The 19,780-nt window shown below is 43.3% G+C and overlaps 1 protein-coding gene across 2 annotated transcripts in view; it reads left to right on the top strand.

Annotated features, from left to right (window-relative positions):
• The window catches only part of BLK (BLK proto-oncogene, Src family tyrosine kinase), a 52,555-nt gene that overhangs the window by 15,422 nt on the left and 17,353 nt on the right, over positions 1-19,780 (top strand). For both annotated transcript variants that reach the window (XM_018051835.1, XM_018051836.1), the window contains exon 2: positions 17,901-18,009. In XM_018051835.1, coding sequence (XP_017907324.1) covers positions 17,902-18,009 — 108 coding nt within the window. In that variant the 5' untranslated portion in view covers position 17,901. The remainder of the gene's footprint in view (positions 1-17,900; positions 18,010-19,780) is intronic.

The following is a 19,780-nucleotide window of genomic DNA, read 5'->3' as shown; positions in this document are numbered from 1 at the left end:
TATCTATAATCTTAAGTTGGGGACGATATTTCTAAGAGGGAACACCAAAAGCAAAGATTGGTGAGAAAGATTAGTAAACTGACAAGATAAAGATGATAACAAATTGAAAAGCGAATGATAAAGTGAGAAAAGTATTTAGACTGTATTTGACAAATTAATGTATAAATTAGATATATCTGTGATATAAAGAGTTCCTATATGTAATAGGAAAAATGATTTTTACACCTCAGTGTAAAAATAAGCAGAGAAGTGGACAACCGGTTCATCACAGGAGAAACACAAGTGGTCGATAAATACATGATAAATATTCATAGAAAAGTAAATTAAAGCCGTGTTGCTTTTCACTTAGAGGACTGGCAAAGGTTTGCAACTTGATAAAAGCTCTTGACAAAGATCAAGGGAAATGAGCTTTCTTCATTGCTGTGAGAATATAAATTAACATCATCTTTGCAGAAATTAATTTGGTATCAGAGTTCAAGATCCTTAAAAATATGCATCTTCTTTGACTTCATAATTACACTTATAGACATATAGCTTTAAAAATATTGGACAAACAACTAAACATTTATTCTATAAGGATGTTTACTACAGGTTTATTTATAGCCATCAAAGGTTGAAAATAACTTATTTGAGCAATAGTGATTAAATAATGTTGTCTGTAGATGGCATGCAATTAATAATATTGGTTCCCAAATTACCCTTATGTATATGTAGTTTACACTGTACTGTTTGCTGAAATAACCACGTTATTATACTGCATAAACAGTTTGGTTCCATCTTCTTAAGGGTATATGCAAATATGAAAGCTCTGCAAATTCACCACCAAAGTTTCATAGTGTTTTTTCATATGTGGTGAGATTTTGAGTCTTTCTAATATTTTTCTTTATATAGATCTTAATTTTCTGATTTTCAGCATGTGTATATTACTTACTTAGTCCAGGGAGTCGCAAAGAGTCAGACACGACTGAGTGACTGAATGACAGCAATGAAACAGAAAAATTAGATTGAAAAGAAAAAGATAACTTTTTAAATAAATTAACTTAGTAAGTATAAAAAGAACAATAACGTTTCCTAGAGAAAGTACAGGGAAATACATATATCCAGTTGTGTGAAAATCCCTGAAGGGCAATTTGGCAAAATATGTATCAGAAGACTTAAACATATTATGTTCTTGAGCTCAGAAATCCCACTTCTAGGATTTTTAACATCAGCAAAGATTAACGGGGGACTTGAACAAGGGCAGGGTATATGAGCAAAGGACATCTTTGCAGCATTATTTCTGATACTGAAAAAATGGAAGCAGCTTGGGCATGGAAGCAGAAGAATGGGTAAATTAAGTATGGTACCACCTTCCAATAAGAAACCCCACAGCCCTGCGTGTGATGCAACAGGCGAAGGGGGTAAATGACAGGAAAAGGTAGCCACGATACAGTCTTAAAAACAGGTCACAGAACCGGATGTAGATAATGATCCCAGTTTTGCGTTTTTAAAAAAATGCCAGTGGAAAATGGCATACCAGAATGTTAACTAACAGTGAAGTAGCTCAGTCGTGTGCGACTCTTTGTGACCCCGTGGACTGTAGCCTACCAGGCTCCTCCCTCCATGGGATTCTCCAGGCAAGAATACTGGAGTGGATTGCCATTTCCTTCTCCAGGGGATCTTCCCGACTCAGGGATCAAACCCAGGTCTCCTGCATTGCAGACAGACGCTTTAACCTCGGAGCCACCAGGGCAGCCCTAACTAACAGTGGTTATCTCTAAATAATGGTGCTGTCAGTAAATCTTATCTTCCTCTCTACTTTCTGAATTTCCTATAACTGCAAGCCAATTACGTGCGGAAAGAGGAAAGTATATTAATGTGATCCATCAGAGGAGGCCAGGTCCTCCAAGCATGGCCTGAACCCATAAAGGATAGAATTCCGCCGTCACCTCTTTCATCCTCTAGAATGTTGCTCAGGGGCACATGTCCCCCCCTTTTTTTTTTAGGGTAATTGCCAATTCATTGTTTTTAACTTCACATTTAAAAAACAATATTTAATGGTATTGGGAGAAGGAAATGGCAACCCACTCCAATATTCTTGCCTGGAGAATCCCATGGACAGAGGAGCCTGGCGGGCTACAGTCCATGGGGTCACAAGAGTCGGACACGACTTAAGGGACTAAACCACCACCTCCACCACCACCATTTAATAGTATTACGCATTTAAGCATATCGTTCTGTGTTTAATACAAACCGCACCAAAGTGTGTAAAGTGAAATGTGAAGTCTTTTTTGGTCATGAATTTCACTCCCCAGAAACAGCCCTGTTGACAGTTTTATTTATACCAAAGGGCTTTCAGACATTTTTTTCATTTGCAAATATATTTATATACTCCCCTTTTTTTCTTTTCTACGATTATTTTATACAAAGTACTCTTCAATAAACTCTCTCACCTAACGATAGTGTATTCCAGGCATTTTTGGTCAGTTAGATCTTTTATTCTTTTCCTAATTTATTTGTCTACCCATTCATTTGCCGAGTTAGGTTTTATCACTACATAAGTTATCCATAAACATGATTTCTTAAAATGTGGAAAGCTCCAAAGGGTCTAAACTGAAAAATAAAAATTCGTCCCACCCCTCCCTCTATCACCCCAGAAATAAGGGATGCTAGCAGTTTTTGTTTTTAAATCTCCTTTTCGTCACCTTTGTAACTTTAAAGAATACCAATACTTTGATTTTAAATTAATCTCTGGGCTAATTATATCGATTCCCACTATGAAAGATACAGAAGCCCTTCCTTACCTGCCTCCCACCTGTACCCTCTCTTCTTTATCGAAATTTTCATTCGTGGTTGATTCAATCTGTAAACACAAAAACTGTAAATATGAAGGGCAGACTGTGACCTTGAGAACAAGGAGATATTTTGGCAAATGTGGGGACTCCTGGAATCAAATCCCGGTGGATATGAGAGGGCTGTGTATGGAATCAGACAGTATATATTCTTCGTGTTTTATTTCTTTCTCTTAAAATGGTGCTCTGGAAGTTCACCGCATTAGTATAGCTAGAGTGATCAATTACAACTGCGTGTTTGAAATCCATTTACCAGTTAACGGACCTTTGTGCTATTTCCAGCGGGAGCTAATGAGTAAAGCTGCTAGGAGCGTATGCCCACAAGTCTTTGTGTTAGATGTGTCCACTGCTGTTTGATAAATAACCGGAAATGAAATCTCTGGATCATAGAATAGCAGCTCCCAAACTGGTTTCCCAAGTTGCTGTTCCGTTTCGCTTTGCCGTCGGCTTTCAGCGTTGTGTGAGAGCTACAGGTTCCCCAAAGCCTGCCCCGCACTTGCTTTGGTCTTTCAGCAGTAGCCATTCTGGCGGGTCTGTAGGGGTATCTCTTGGTGATTTTAATCACCGTTTTCTCTAACGATTGATAATATTGAGCCCCTTTTCTTGTGCTTGTTTGCCAATCATAGAATATCTCCTTTGTTCAACTATTTAAGTTGAATTTTTGTCTTCTTTTACTGAGTTGAAAAAGTTATTTATACATTCTCACATCAGATACATGTTTTTCAGATATTTTCCCCAGTCTGTGGTTTACCTCTTCATTTCCTTAATGGTGTCTTTTAAGGTGCAGACATTCTTAATTTCGAAAAACTCTAATATATCAAATTTTCCTTTCATGGTTCATGCTTTTACGTTCTCAAAGATTTTTGGCCTGTAAAAGTCACAAAGATTTTCTCCTGCGATGTTTTGCTAAACATATAATGTATCTTCTCTAGAAGTTTTTAGGATTTTTTCATTATCGCCAGTTTTCAGCGATTTGGTCATGATATAACTTGATGTAAGTTTCTTCATCTATGAGGTTGAGTGACTTTCTCGAATCCTTGAGTTTATAGTTTCCATCAAATTTGGAATTTCCATCTTTCACTTCTTCCAATTTTTTTTCTCTTCTATCCCTTTTCTGATAATCCAGTGACATGTTTTTGGACCACATAATACCGTCTCACAGGTCACTGTGCCTGTTCTTTTTCCACTTTTATTTCTTTTTTTATTTAAAGTGCTTCATTTAGTTTCTTTTCCTGTTGCCATGTCTACAATTTCCAAGGTCCTCATCTTGTTCTAAAATCCTATCGTAATCTACTTTTCCTTGTTTATCACTTATTACTTAATTTTCTAATCAGTTTTATGCTTTTCACAGGTGTCATCTCAGTGTCTTATTTTCATTATGTCACATACTTTGGAACAGAGTAGAATCAGCTAACTTTCGAAGCTATAGGATTGATTTTTAAACGTCAGTCTGTGACTCACTATATGGTCTTAAGCCTTTAGACGTGGGTGAGCCTCAGTTTCTTCATCTATGAAATGGGAAGGAGCGTGCCTACTTTCAGTCCTAGACGCAGTACACGTGAAGCCCTCGGCAGTGTGACTGGCCTTGAGCAGGAAGGAACACAGGCCTCTGCGTTAGTATTCACGCTCCCATTTGATGGGCAAACCCTACGACAAAGAGCTTTCGTAAGCTAATCTTAGATCTCCGTGCCTGTCAATCCGTGTCTGTCGATTACTACAGATAATTACAATCACTGTAACATTATTACAGTTAACCCCCAAAATGTCAGGGACCGAAGACCTTTCTTTTTCCCTTTCTTTTTTGCTGTCTTTACTTTTCCCAAGTTCCTGTTTGCAAGCATAAAATAGAGCCAACTTTTTCAGTCCAAATGTCCCCACCACCCCCTGAAACCTGTGGAGGTGCTTCTCTGCACAAGTCTCCTTTCTGTTTACCAATTCCACTTCTGAGTTGAGCTTAGAACATTGGAGAGGAGGCTCTCGAGGACCGATGATGGATAATGAGAAAGAAATTCAGGCTGTGAACAGATGTGCATTTGGGAGCACAGCTGCGAGCCTCAGTGTGAGAGAACACAGCTTCACGTCAGAGAGGACACTCAGATGCCTGTTCAGTTTCTTCCGCTTCTTCCTCTCTGTCTTCAGCCTCCAGAGGGTGACGGTGAGGATTCTGCTCACAGGGTTGTTCTGAGGCTCCTGAGATACACATGTGAAAATGCTTTGCCAGCTGGCAAATATCAGAGTCATGCTGGCTGTTGTAGAAAGGGAAGTTATTCCCCCATGTCCAAAAACTATATAGAAATATATTAACATATAATACGTGTATGGAGGACAAAACATGTTTCCTTTCAAGATAAGAGGATCAGTGGCAGGAAAACTAACAGCTTTATTTATGAGAGACTCTTTTTTATTTTATTTATGTTTTAGAACTTTTGTGTTGGGGTGTAGCCGATTAACAAACTATGTCATAGTTTCAGGTGAATAGTGAAGGGACTCAGCCACACACACACGTGTATCCATTCTCCCTAAACTCCTCTCATCCCGACTGTCACATAACACTGAGCAGAGCTCCCTGCCCTACACAGTAGGTTCCTGTAGGTTATCCATTTTAAATACAGCAGTGTGTATATGTCCGTCCCCGACTCCCTAATTATCCCCTCCCCCGCATCCTTTCCTCCAGAAAACATGTGTTCATCTAAGTCTGTGAGTCTCTTTCTGTTTTGTATGTCAAGTTATGAGGGACTCAAAGGAAGGTCTGCCTGCAATCCGGGAGACCTGGGCTTGATCCTTGGCTTGGGAAGATCCCCTGGAGAAGGCAATGGCAACCCACTCCACTATTCTTGCCTGGAGAATCCTATGGACAGAGGAGCCTGGCGGGCTGCAGTCCGTGGGGTCACAAAGAGTCGGACACGACTGAGAGACTTCCCTGTGAAGGTTTGCAAGACTATCTTTTAATCCCTTTTGCAAGTAATGCTCTGGAAGTGCAGCCAAATAAAAGAAAGAATCCTAATGAAGTGGGGTAGGTGAACTGGTCTGCATCAGCGTGGTCGGGGAGCTAATTAAAAATGCAGACACTTGGCCCCAGGCTGGACTTCCGTGTCAGAACTGCTGGGGCTGGAACTCAGGAATCTGCAAACTCCCAGCTGTGATAATGCAAGTTAAGCAACTACTATGCTAAAAAATCATAGCTGACTCCATTAGGAAGCAGTGAATTCATGATTTAATTTTGTAATAAAAACAATGCAAAAAAAGAGAAAGAAACAAAAGTAGATTAAAGTCCGCAGTCCCATCAGTACCAAATATACTGGTAGTTGTTTGCATTTCGACATATGGGCAGCGTGTTTTACTTATCACCACTGTGGTTTTTTAAATAAACGTGTATATGGTGTCTCCAAATAAAAAAATTTTATTCACAAGCTAGTAATTATCACAAGAATTTAAATATTACCCTGATGCCACTTTTACACATAATTTGCCTAACAAATTTCAAGCTTCGCTATGTCAGCAGAATCAAATGTAGGTGACACAGTAAGCATGCATCTGTATTTTAACACATTTTCACAGACATGCTGTCTTCCTTCCTGAAGTTTTTGCTCAGCACCCTCAGACGTTTCACCACCTGAAAACAGTTTCCATCAAATTTATCATTGCGGGGAGTGAATTTCCACTGTGGAAACATTTTCAGTTTGCAAAATTGAAATAGCCACATGTGTGTCTACTTATCACTGAGCCGAAGTTGGCAGCCACTTTGGCCCAGGGGACATACAAGTCCAAGTCCACTGCCAGCTCGCCCAGCAGCCCTGATATACCCAGGCGGGCGTTACAGCTCTAACAGTGGGTCCTGTGATAGCATAGGGCAGATATTCTGCTGGTATTGAAAATACTGCATTCACTCTGGTTTCTTGACTAATTCCATCACATGCTCTACAATCTAGCCAATGGAAAAACTGTTTTCTGAACAAAGTTTCTGTCTCCATGTCTTTGGGAAAGCACTGTTTCTCTACATGTGGATACTACTTAATCCTGGTGGAATTATACATGGCATTTTTTTCTTTGATGTTCTCTCATTCTCATCCTTTACTCTCTCAACTCCCAACAAGCGTGAAAGGAATGCTGGAATTAAAGCATCAGTACTCAGTGACCTCTTGCGGAACCAGGAGCTGAAAATGTTGACAAGGAGCTTTTCAATGAGAGGATCAGGCTGGCATCACCTGAACCCAGATCTATCGTAGCATCTCTGAAGTGGTACAGCTGGATATTTGAGCCTCCTGACAGATGAGCCCCCGCATGATGTGAAGCACATGTCACTCCTATTAGGCATCTGAACTGATCAGAAAAAGGTGAACCTACGTGTAGTGAATCCTGCAGAGTTAGTTCTATGTGTGAGAAACACCAACAACCTCAGACACGTGGATGATACCATTCTAGTGGCAGAAGATGAAGAGGAATGAAAGAGCCTCTTGATGAGTAAAGGAGGGTAAAGGAGGAGAGTGAGAGAGCTGGCTTAAGATCAACTATTAAAAAAATTAAGATCATGGCATCCAGCCCCATTAACTCATGGCTAATAGAGGGGGAGAAGGTGAAAGTAGTGACACATTTTCTCTTCTTGGCTCCAAAATCACTGTGGATGGTGGCTGCAGCCATGAAATCGGAAGACGTTTGTTTCTTGACAGGGGAGGTATGACAAACCTAGACAGAGCGTTGAAAAGTAGAGATATTACTCTGCCATCAAAGGTCCATATGGCCGAGGCTATGGTCTTCCCGGGAGAAGGCAATGGCACCCCATGCCAGTACTCTTGCCTGGAGAATCCCAGGGACGGCGGAGCCTGGTGGGCTGCAGTCCATGGGGTCACGACTGAGTGACTTCACTTTCACCTTTCACTTTCACGCACTGGAGAAGGAAATGGCAACCCACTCCAGTGTTCTTGCCTGGAGAATCCCAGGGACGGTGGAGCCTGGTGGGCTGCCGTCTATGAGGTCGCACAGAGTCGGCCACGACCGAGCGACTTAGCAGCAGCAGCAGGATGGTCTTCCCAGTGGTCAGGTACAGTTGTGAGAGCTGGACCATGAAGAAGGCGGAGAGCCAAAGAATTGATGCTTTTGAACTGTGGTGCTGGAGGAGACAGGAGAGTCCCTTGGACAGCAGGGAGATTAAACTGGTCAATCTTAAGGGAAGTCAACCCCGAATACTCATTGGAAGGACTGATGCTGAAGCTGAAACACCAGTATTTTAGTCTTCTGATGCGAACAGCTGACTCATTGCTGTGAAAGATTGAGGGCTGAAGGAGAAGAGGATGAGATGGCTGGATGGCATCATCGACAATGGACATGAACTTGGGCAAGCTTCGGGAGATGATGAGAGACAGGGAGGCCTGATGTGCCACAGTCCGTGGGGTCGCAAAGAGTCGAACAAGACTGGGTGACTCAACAACAACAATGAGACATAGGGGAGCCCGTTATGAGCCATCGTGAGGAAGCAAACTCCAGAAAGCAGAACATTCCGCAGGACCACCCATCTGGGTCTGACAAATCAATGGCATGAAACAAACCCAAGCAGGGGCTAGGGTGGGCGGCGGTGGGAGGCCACTCCAGTAAAGGTGACCCAAGAGACTCAACCATCCGGCACGGTGTGTGAAGCTTGGCTGAATCCTGAATAGGACAAACCAGCATCAGGAGGCCATTTTTGAGACAGTTGGGGGAAACCGATTATGGATTGGATGTTAGATAAAACCACAGAATTACTGCTCCTTTTGTTATGTCTGATAACAGCATTGTGATTCTGTGAGAAAAATGTCTCCATGTCTTAGAGATGTGTACAGAGTATGGCGGGGACACAGCATGTTTCAAGCCATGAGTTTCATTTCACTTTAAAGTTTAAATCCTTTATAAAATGATTTGTCTTAAAATACTTAAAGTATTTCCATCAAGAAGATAATTTCTAACCCTTCCCTGGTAGCCCCGTAGTTAATGCTCCGTGCTTCCAGAGCAAGGGATGTGGTTGACTCTTGGCTGGGAAACTAAGATCCCACATGCTGGGCAGTGTGCCCCCAAAAAGGAAAGAATAAAATAAGTAATAATCATAGTATGTAAAGATAATTGGTGAATCTGGGAGATGTGCATAGAGGTGTTCATTATACTCGTGTTTTACATTTTGAATTTTTTTGTGCAAAACAGTTTAGATCTAAAAAATGATACCTGAACCATCCTTTAAGGATTACCTAGTGTTTTCTCGCGGGTGGAAGTGATTTCTTCTTGCTCCGCTCACAAGGCCTCTCTTTTGAACGTCATCTGCGTACCCCGCTTGTTGTGACTTGCGTGTACGTCTCTCGTCTTACCGTCCCTCGAGAACAGACATCTTCCTTGTTTCATCTCTGTGTCTTCGCTGCGCCTGACACAGAATGCAGTTTCTGTGACTATGTGAACACAAGAATATGGTTTCTAAGAGCCAGCACTGTTAAGCGGAGGGGATGATACACACAAGGTGAACTTTCCTGAACAGGAGACTCGAAAAATAAGTTTCAGTTCACGTTCTTTGGCCTCTTTTTAGATCAGAGTCATGCATTGGCGAAGGAAATGGCAACCCACTCCAGTACTCTTCCGGGGAGAATCCCAGGGTTGGCGGAGCCTGGTGGGCTGCCGTCTATGGGACCGCACAGAGTCGGACACGACTGAAGCAACTTAGCAGCAGCAGCAGCAGCATAAGCCCATCGTTGTATTCGTCTCATCTAGGAAATGGGCGTTGCACTAGAGGATTCATGGAGGGGGCAGGACTTGGAATGCTTAGAAGCTGGCAAATACTCCATAAGGATGCAAGGAGCTCACCAACGGGAGGCTGGTGTCTCATCACGGCAGCCAGTGCCCAAAATGAGCCCTGGCTCTGCTCATAGGCTCACCTGTTCCACCTTGAAGTGGCCCCTCACGTCTGTCAGGTGGAGTCACAGAGTTGAGATTTTGGCCAAGAACATGGCAAAACTTCCAGATACCAGACTTAGGAACCAGTCAGAGGTAGGTGGAAGGCTGTCCCCACAGCTCACTAGCTCAACTGGGCTTTAAGTCATCTGTAGAAAGAGGGCGGCGCTGCCCGTTTGACAGTTACTAAAGAAACCATGATTGGTAGTTATTCGTATAGGTGGAGTAATAGTGAAGTATTTATAAAACACTTACTTTATGCGCCACGCACTGTTCTAAGATGTGCCAGTAGCATGGAATAACTCATCTAATCCTTACAGCAATGTTAAGCAACTTTCTCAAGGACACAGGGGTTGAGCAGAGCAAGACGGGGGTTCAGACCTCTGCATTCATGTCTTCGGTGCGCTGTGGTCTCTCTCAAACACGACAGTGTTCCTGGGGTGTCTGGCTCAGTATCTGGCACAGGAAGGCCACTTAACATGTGAGAGTACCTGCTATTTAAAAAATCTTTTTGTGGCAAGGCATGCGGGATTTTAGTTCCCCAACTAGGGATCGAACCCAGGCCCCCTGCATTGGAAGCAGAGTCTTACCCACTGGGCTGCCAGGGAAGTCTTGGTACCTGCTCTTTAAAAGAGTAAACCAGAGCCACAACGTTGGCTTTTGGTACCTCAACCGCATGTAAGAATTAAAGATTTTAAAATTTAAAAAAAATTAAAAAAAAAAAATAAATAAATAAAAGCAAAAAAAAAATCAATAACAATGGTACTTCTGAAAATACACTTTGAATATAATCTTCCAGACTTTGAATAAATAATTTTGGGGGGAAAAAATAAAATAAAATTTAAAAAGTAAACCAGCATTAAACTGAGTTTTCTGTCTCGCCACCACATGCATTCCAGGGTTGACTTCATATAATAGAAGATATTTTCCCACTACGTCCACCTCCTGCCTCTCAGATAACCTGCTTCTGGAGCAGCCAGTGCAGTGGAGGGACTCAGAGCCATCAGCGCTCCTGGGGCCACGCGGTGACCTGCCACGCACATTGGCCTCTGACCACCCAGGCCCTCAACCCTAGGAAAGGTCAGGGACTTCAGGGAGTCCCAGGCCAGCTCAGAGCTCCGCGAGGCTCTCCTCTGTCACCCAGTTCATCCTCCAGTCACGATTTAGTTAGTACCCTGTCTGCTCCGGTTCTTTCATCTGATTTGGTCTGCATAACAACCGTATGACTTATGTACAGGCCCTGGGTCCTTGACCTTTATAAAACCTAGGTAGCTGCACCCTGTGTCCACATTACCAAACACTTTCCCTATGTTGAATTTGGACTTGAGCACGTCAGCTGATGAATGAACTGCCACCTGCATGCCAACAGTTCCGTCTTGTCCAGATTAGCACTTTCATCTGAGTAACAGTGTTTGCACAACTGTTTCCGTGTTTTGGTGCCTTTTCCCCTAATTTTACACAAATGGACAAATAGTCATTGAAATTACACCTGTAATTGTGGGTGAGTGCATAATTAAAAGACATCTGTGAAAGGCTAAAAATAGACCAAGTTTTTCCAAATAGGCAAGACATAATTGACAGGTTATCAGTATTTATTTTAAAACATGCTAAAAAAAAATGGTGTTCCATCATGCCAGACCCAGGCTGAAGGAAGCCCACAGACAGGGTAGTGCAAGCAGAAAAGTGCATTGAAACCTGGTTTAATTCTGCAGAAACGAACTGCCTCCTCAGCCCCAAAGTCTATTGTTTGGCTTTTTCGGCATTCACCTTTGAGTATGTTTTTTAAAAAAGTCTTTATATGTGAAAATGAGGAATGGTTTCGTACTTCCCCATTTTATAGGTGAGGAGACTGAGTCTAGAAGAAGAGATGATTTGCCCAGGTTCACCCAGCCAATTGGTCACTTGCTTGGACCACCCACTTCCCCTGGACCAGGGAGGAGGGAGACTTCTGCGCCAGGCTCTCCCTGGAATTCCACACCTCCCCTCTCCGTCAGCTCTCGGACGGCTTTTCCTCTGGGCTGGAGGGCTTCAGAGGCGGGTTCAGTCCCCACAGAGATGAAGATGAGGTGTCAGAACTCGAACTGTGAGCCCTGGACATAGAGCCCCAGGCAAGGCACCCATGCACCCTTTTGGGGCAGGGAGGTCGGGGGCAGAACAGGCTGAGAACCCCCTCCAGCCCCTGACTCTGTCACCTTCAGTGTGATCTTAGCAAGTCACCTGGCCACTCCATCCTCAGCAATGAAATGAGAATAATTGTAGCCACCCTACGGATGCTCTGTGCTATGCCAAGTCACTTCAGTCGTGTCCGACTCCGTGCCACCCTATGGACTGTAGTCTCCCAGGTTCCTCTGTCCGCAGGATTCTCCAGGCAAGAATACTGGAGTGGGTTGCCATGCCCTTCTCTAGGGGATCTTTCCAACCCAGGGATGGAGCCTGTGTCTCTTATGTCTCCTGCATTGGCAGGCGGGCTCTTTACCACTAGCGCCACCTGGGAAACAAACATGAATATCCAGTAAATCATATCTGTCAAGTCCTTTCAACCTGTGAAATGCTGGCAACTGTAAATAAAAGGTTTTAAGGTTGAGGCTGTGTTTCAGGCTACAAGCATCTCCCCTGGGGCCCACATTGACCTCCCTGCTCCGGTAAAGGTCTGCACGGGGGTCTAACCTAGTCCAAATAAACAAGCATGAGCCCCCTCCCCAGCCTTCCCCTTCTCTTGCTACTCCCCCACCCTCTCTGCACTACACACACACACATAGCATACACACGGTTGCTCTGTCATGAACACACACAGGGGCACGTGTGCACACTCTCACACTTACACGTATACCCTTCTCCTATCGATCAGTCCTTCACTGCTGGACGGAGGCCAGTATCCCCTGAGTGCAGCAAAGCCCCCTGAAGCTCCTGGGACCTGCACATGTTGCCTAGGGCTTCTGCATGGACCCTGTGTTCCCTGGCTCCACTCAGCCTGAAACTGCTAAAATATCACAGCAGGGTGACAGCCCGAGCATGGGACAGGTCGCTGCTCGTCACATGCCCTCCTGATTGACTTGGGCTCCCGTCAGAGCCCCTGGGGTGGAGGGACCCTAGAGAACCTATGTGTTTACAAAACCCATGGAAAACCGTCTGCATACACACTGCTAAGGAACTGAAGGACAAGGAAGCGTAAGCAGTGGTGATTTAATCTGAGGAATTGTATTGATACTTCTTGTCAACTTATGTGGATGTTCAGTTCTGTTGTTTAAGTGGAGAGAAAGGTTTGCACAGAAAGTTTAAAACTGGTGGCAATAGGGTTGACCAGACAAGGTTGGTCATTGCGCAGGCACAGAACCTGATGGCCATGTAGGGAAAATTCTAGAAGCTGCTGCCCGCCGACCCTTCGTTGAGCCAGGAGGCTGGAAGAAGGAGGAAAAGCCTGAGACCCAGGGAGTTGTTCCCCAGTGCTGGGGCTCACCCTGGTGCAGGTCTCACACCCTCTCTGGTGCTGAGCAAGGCATTCCCATCTTTTTTCATTTTTCTGCTTGTACCAATAAGATATGCTTGCTGTTAAAGAATTCAAGGAACATATAAAATCATAAGAAAGCAGTTAAAAAGTCACATGAGGTCCTGTTATTTGAGATAAACAATATTAACATTTTAGGAAATATCTTTTTGGAGCCCTACTTTGCATCAACACTCCCACACACACCCACACACACAGTTTTTTAAATTTGCTTTTTCTTTCTGTTGGAGGTTGGGGATGGGGGTGTTCTACCTCCTTTTCTGTCTCTACCTCCCCCGCCAATAACCAAAGTAAACATCTTGCTGTTTATCCTCCCAAACCTAACCCTAACCCTATACAGCGGTTTCTTGTCTCATTCTTTTGCTTTTCCGAATATGGGTAAACCTCACCCGCTTCGTTGTATCCTGCCTTTCTCACCTAGCAATATGTTGTAGAAGTTCCTCTTAGCCTCACTGTAAAGATCTAGCACATTCTTTTTAATAGATGTATCACATTTTAGAGACTTTTAAAGTCCAGCTTTACAGTTGGTGAGCAGTTACGAAGTTTTTATGTTCTGTTTTTTGTTGCTCCAACTATTGCTGCAATAAAGCACATATATCTTATACATTCCTATATAATGATGTCTTATTACACCGTGAGATTCTTGTAAATCGAAAAAATGTATATTTTTTCATTTTAATAGAACTTGAAAGATTGCTTTCTAAAAGTTTGGTAATATCAGCCCTGGGATTTCTTTGGAAGGAATGATGCTAAAGCTGAAACTCCAGTACTTTGGCCACCTCATGCGAAGAATTGACTCATTGGAAAAGACTTTGATGCTGGGAGGGATTGGGGGCAGGAGGAGAAGGGGACGACAGAGGATGAGATGGCTGGATGGCATCACTGACTCGATGGACGTGAATCTGAGTGAACTCTGGGAGTTGGTGATGGACAGGGAGGCCTGGCGTGCTGCGATTCATGGGGTCACAAAGAGTCAGACACAACTGAGCGACTGAACTGAACTGAATATTTTATTTGTTCAATAAATGTTTATTAAACACTTATTCCATGCCAGGCACTGTTTTGGTAATTTAGATTTAACAATGTATAATACAAAAATCCAAGTCTTCATAAAGCTTTCAACCTAGAAATGGAGTGAGAAAGAACAATGAAATAACAATAATTAATATTTTTGTACCAGAAAAGTAAGAAACACAATTTTCCCTTTATCATCAACAATTGGTATTACCATTCCTTGTATTTATTTCCCAGTCTTATTGACGTAATATAGTCTTTCCTTGATACTCTGATTTGCATTTTCCAATTGGGAAGTAATTTCAGCATTTTCACATGCCTATTTAGTGATTCCCATTTCTGTTGGACGGATTGCCTATTTGTAATTTTACTAATTTTTCTATTGAGTAGATTATATGCTAATCCCATACTCCTTGTCAATTTTCATGAGCTCTGTGCACGTTATAAATAGACATTTGTCTGCCATGCAGTTTGCACGTCTTTTCCCCGGTCCATCGCTCATCTGCTGGCTTCATGACGGTTTCCTCCTTTTGGTTGTGAGTGTGCCCTTCATTCTCTCTCAGCTTCCCGCTCTCCTATCTTGGTTCATCGTCATCTCCAGCTCTGATTCACATGTTGCTGTGGTTGTTATTTTTGTTGTTGTTCAGTCACTAAGTCACATCTAATTCTTTTGCAACCTCATGGACTGCAGCCTTCCAGGTTCCTCTGTCCATTGGAGTCCCCAGGCAAGAATCCTGGACTGGGTCTCCGTCTCCTTCCTCAGGGGATCTTCCTGGCCCAGGGATCCAGCCTGCATCTCCTCTGGCTCCTGCACTGGCGGGTGGACTCTCTACCACTGAGCCACCAGGGAAGTCTGGCTCATACGTATTGGACTCCTAATTTTTCTTCCAAATCTTTAATCTAAAAAAATTTTTAATATATTTTTTCAGTATGCCTGGAACTTATTTTTAACGTGGTGTGAGATTGGGGTCCAGTTGCACTTTCTTCTAAGTAGATAGATGTCTTCTCAATACCTTTTATTAAAATAAACCCTCAGCTCTCCGCTGAATTAAAATGCCACCGTTTCCGTATGTACTGGAATCTGTTTGCATGCTAATTGTTATGTTTCACTGGTGAGACATCTATTCCTATACCACTTTCATGCTATTTTGATTATACTCTCCATTTTCATAATTTTAAAGCTGGTATAAAACTTTATTTGGTCTTAGAAACTTTCAGATAATTTTATCCAATTAAAAAATCATACTTATTATTGAAAGTACTTTTAATGTCTGTTGGGAACAAGAAATAAGCCATAATCAAGCAAGAAAAGAAATGAAAATAATTACAAAACAGTATAATGTAAACCTTAATTGCAATGAATTTGAAAAGTAAGGGAAATCAAAGATCTCTTATAAATCATATAAATTATCAAAATGGTGTAAGAAGGAGGAAAAATAGCAAGAGGCAAATTCCTGTAGAAAAAAATTGGAAATTTATTTAAAGATCTATTATTTAAAATCCTAGGAACAGAGGACTTACCAGCTGAGTTCCATTTAGCCTTTAAAGAACAGATAGCCCCAATGTTATTAAATTACTCAAGATTATAGGAAAAAAGATGAAGAGCTCCCTGGTATGTTAGGAAGCCAGCATCATCTTAATGTTAATTCCTCATAGACTAATCACACTTGGGAATATAGATTTTCATTCAAAATCAAATATTAACAAATAGGGTCTAACCGTGAATCAAAAATCAAAAAGACTAACGTCCTGTAACCTAATAGCTTTTACTCCAGAGTGCAAGATGTTTCAGCAGAAAAAAATTTATCAACATAAGTCATTACATCAACAAATTAAAGAAGAAAAACTACTCTATTAATAGGTACTAAATAGGTACCTGGTAAAATTCAGCAGCCCTTACAAGTACAAACCTACTATCCCTTATCCACAATGTGGATACCGAAAGATCTCTGAAAACTGAAATGTTGACCTGTCACTTTGACACTATATTTCATTTGATGTTAAAGGTGATCTAAACTAACAAAAGAGACTACTTAAATACAAGTAAATACAAAAAAGGGGGCTTTGCTGGTGGCTCAGCGGTGTATAATCTGCCTGTAATGTGGGAGACCCAGGTTCAATCCCTGGGTCGGGAAGATCCCCTGAAGGAGGGCATGGCAACCCACTCCAGTATTCCTGCCTGGAGAACCCCATGGACAGAGGAGCCTGGCGGGCTACTGTCCACGGGGTCACAGAGAGTGAGACACGACTGAAGCAACTGAGCAGGCACGCACACAGACACAAGGAGAAAAGTGTTATTCTTTAACACTGTGAAGTTTCAGAACTGTTTACATTATTAGTAACTAAAACCAATTAGTAATTAGTTTCCATTATTATTACTACTAATAACTAGTAATTATTATAGTGCTAATAAAATTAGTACTATATTACTAATGTAGTTTACAAATGTTCTTTATGAGAAATATACTAAAAAACAATACTTGGGGGTTATTTGTTACTATAGTTCTCTATCCATCATTCACAATTATTATAGTCTTTTCTTTTTTCAAGATGATTTTGAAGAGAAATAATACGAGGTGTGTGCTTTTGACTCTGAAAGAAATGCTTTACGGTGTTTCTTTGAGTCTAAGACACCGCTGCTCGGAGGGCTAGCGTTTATGTTTCACTAAGAGAGGGGGGAAATGCTGTTAATTACCTATGAATCATCATTAACTGTAAGACACTGAGACGCGGGAAAAGGGGTGTGCCTTGGAACACGATGTATAAATCCAGTGGCAGTCAGGAACCCCGTCATCCACACACCCTTTAGACAAGAGCCCTTTCCTCCATAAGCACCTGCCTGGTGGGGGCGGGCCAGCTGTGAGCTGGAGCGTGATGGTCTAGGGTCAGCCCAGGCTCCAAAACTGACTCTCTGTGTCTGACCAGGGACCAGCTATTTACCATCTCAGACCTCCCACTTGCACTCATTTTGGAGATCTGAAGGATGATATGAGATAGGTGAAGTTCTTGGGCAACAGCAAGCTCTCCCCGAACAGCTGCCCCTGGAGTGAGGGTGTTGGTGACGTGGTGGGGATGCTGGGGTCTTCCCCACATCTGTCGCTGAAGTCTCTTTATTCAAGAAAAATCTCGATCATATTTCGTTCGCCTCTAGAGAACTTTCCCCGATATTACTGAGAAGTGGACCTTGGGTGCCGGCGGGGCTCATTGTGCTGTAAACTACAGCATCTCATCTGAAAACCTGAGCTGGAGAGAACCTCAGAAGGTTCTCAGGGCCCACGAGAGGGGACGTGAGCTTCCCAAGTGAAGACTGAAACCCAGACCATCAGATGCGCTGGTCACCGCTTTCTAGATAGCAAGGCTCCTGCCCCCAGGGCCTGGGATCCACCCCAGCAGGTTTCTGGCACTTTCCTCAGACCAGACCATCTCTGAGTCCTAGACCCAGGTGTCCTTCCTCTCTGGGCCACCTCTTCCGGCTCTTGGAAAAAGATGCAAACAAGCTTAGCCCGCCCAAACCCCTTCTGAACCCGTGTTCTGACTTTGACCTCCACTCTCCCCACTACTGCCTCTCTGCCTTTGAAATCGGCCCCCGGAAAGGGTTTGGGGGTTCTCTTGTGCACAGCGCTGATCTGCTGCGTGCTCTCTGACAGGATGGGAGTGGTGAGCAGCAAAAGGCAGGTCAAGGAGAAGGGCAGGAGTGGATGGAGCCCTGTGAAGACCAGCACCCAGAGCAAAGAGCCCCCACCACTGCCGCCCCTGGTGAGTGACCTGGGTGCCCAGCTGCAGAGGGCGGGCGACGGGAGCACAGAGCCTACCTGTGCGGCTCCAGGGCTGCTGCCTGTCTCCAGCCAGGGCCAGCACCATCTCTAGATAACTCAGGGCTCCGACACACAGGCCCCCTCCCACGGCCACCCTGGCTCAAGTCGTGGTGGTGGTGTAGTATAAAATTAAACAGCCAGGTTGTTGAGTCAAAATTTATTAGCTGTGTGCTTCAAAGCAGGTTGCTTACCTCCCCTAAGCCTCAGTGTCTGCATCTGTAAAATGGGTACAGTCAGAATGCCTTTCTGATGGGGCTGTGACCATATGCAGCATATATATGGGTATAGAAGGCACACTGCCTTTAGTGCAGGACCAGGCCTGATGGGCCCACCTGTTAATTCTTAGCCAGTTTTCAGTGGGCAAGGGCAGCCTGAAGAGAAAAGGAAATAAAAAAATGTCAACTTGAAAAGAGGAAATTGAGGGAGTCTGGAGCATTTAGCAACATCTGCTGCCCCCATCCCATGGGTGGAGGAGGCCGGTGGGCTACAGTCCACAGAGTCGCTAAGAGTCGGACACGACTGAGCGACTTCACTTTCACTTTTCACTTTTCACTTTCATGCATTGGAGAAGGAAATGGCACCCCACTCCAGTGTTCTTGCCTGGAGAATCCCAGGGACGGGGGAGCCTGCTGGGCTGCAGTCCACGGGGTTACTAAGAGTCGGACACGACTGAAGTTACTTAGCAGCAGCAGCAGCAGCAGCAGCTGCCCCCATCCCTGCTCAGAAGCTGCTGGAGATCATTGTCCCCTCCTGGTCTGCTCACGAAGCACCATTTGATGGTACCATCCCCAAAGATGCACTTTTAGACAACTATTCCTGCCTCCTCCTGCCTGGCCACCTACTCCCTTTTTATTTGGGGCAGCTGGGAGTCATGCCTGGATCCCCCACTCCAGATCTCTCTACCGCCATCAGCATATCTATCTGGCCATTGCTTTACTCTGATAGTGACCTGAAGCAGTTGGGGGAGAGGGGATTGCTAATCCCATTTTCTAGAGAAATCTCCATCTATGTCCCAATTTAGTGCAGGGCCTGGCAAATAACGAAATGTTTGTTGAATGAACGAATGATTCACTGGGCAAACTCTGACTTAAACTGAGTTTGTTACTTGCTAATGAGTATTAGAGTTTGGGATGTTTTTAACTTTTTTAAAAAGTCACATAATATATATTAATTATGGGAAAAAATTATAAATAGTCATTTGTCCCACTGCCCAATGATATCGGGATTTTCACTTCAGAGCTCCTTTCTCCAGACCCCTTTCCTGTGTTATTTATGTGTTTATATTTTCAGTGGAACCATGCAATACATGATGTTTTGCAAAATGCTACTTCAAAATTGTGTTCAATAAACATAGAATACAAAAGGAATGTTTGTAACACATACATCAAGTTGAAAATAAGAACAAAGTGAACACCCAGCACAGCACCCCCTCAGCCTCAGAAGCAGAAAGTGGCCAGTGAGACTGTCTGCTGCCCCCGTCCTTCCTGTCACCTCGGGTCTCACTGACCTGAGTGTTTATCATTTCTTAGCTTCACTTTTTTGGTGTGATCACATATGTATGCATTTCTATACACTATTCAGTTTGATTTTGCCCTTTGAATCAGATGGCACATATTCGTCTGAGATGTGGGAACTTTTTTTTTTAATGTTAATTTATTGGTTTATTTTTGGCTGTGCTGGGTCTTTGTTGCTGCTCAGGCTCTTCCCTAGTT

The sequence above is a fragment of the Capra hircus genome, chromosome 8 (assembly GCF_001704415.2).
Source record: "Capra hircus breed San Clemente chromosome 8, ASM170441v1, whole genome shotgun sequence".
Classification (NCBI taxonomy): Eukaryota; Metazoa; Chordata; class Mammalia; order Artiodactyla; family Bovidae; genus Capra; species Capra hircus.
This window is presented reverse-complemented; position numbering and strand designations above follow the sequence as displayed.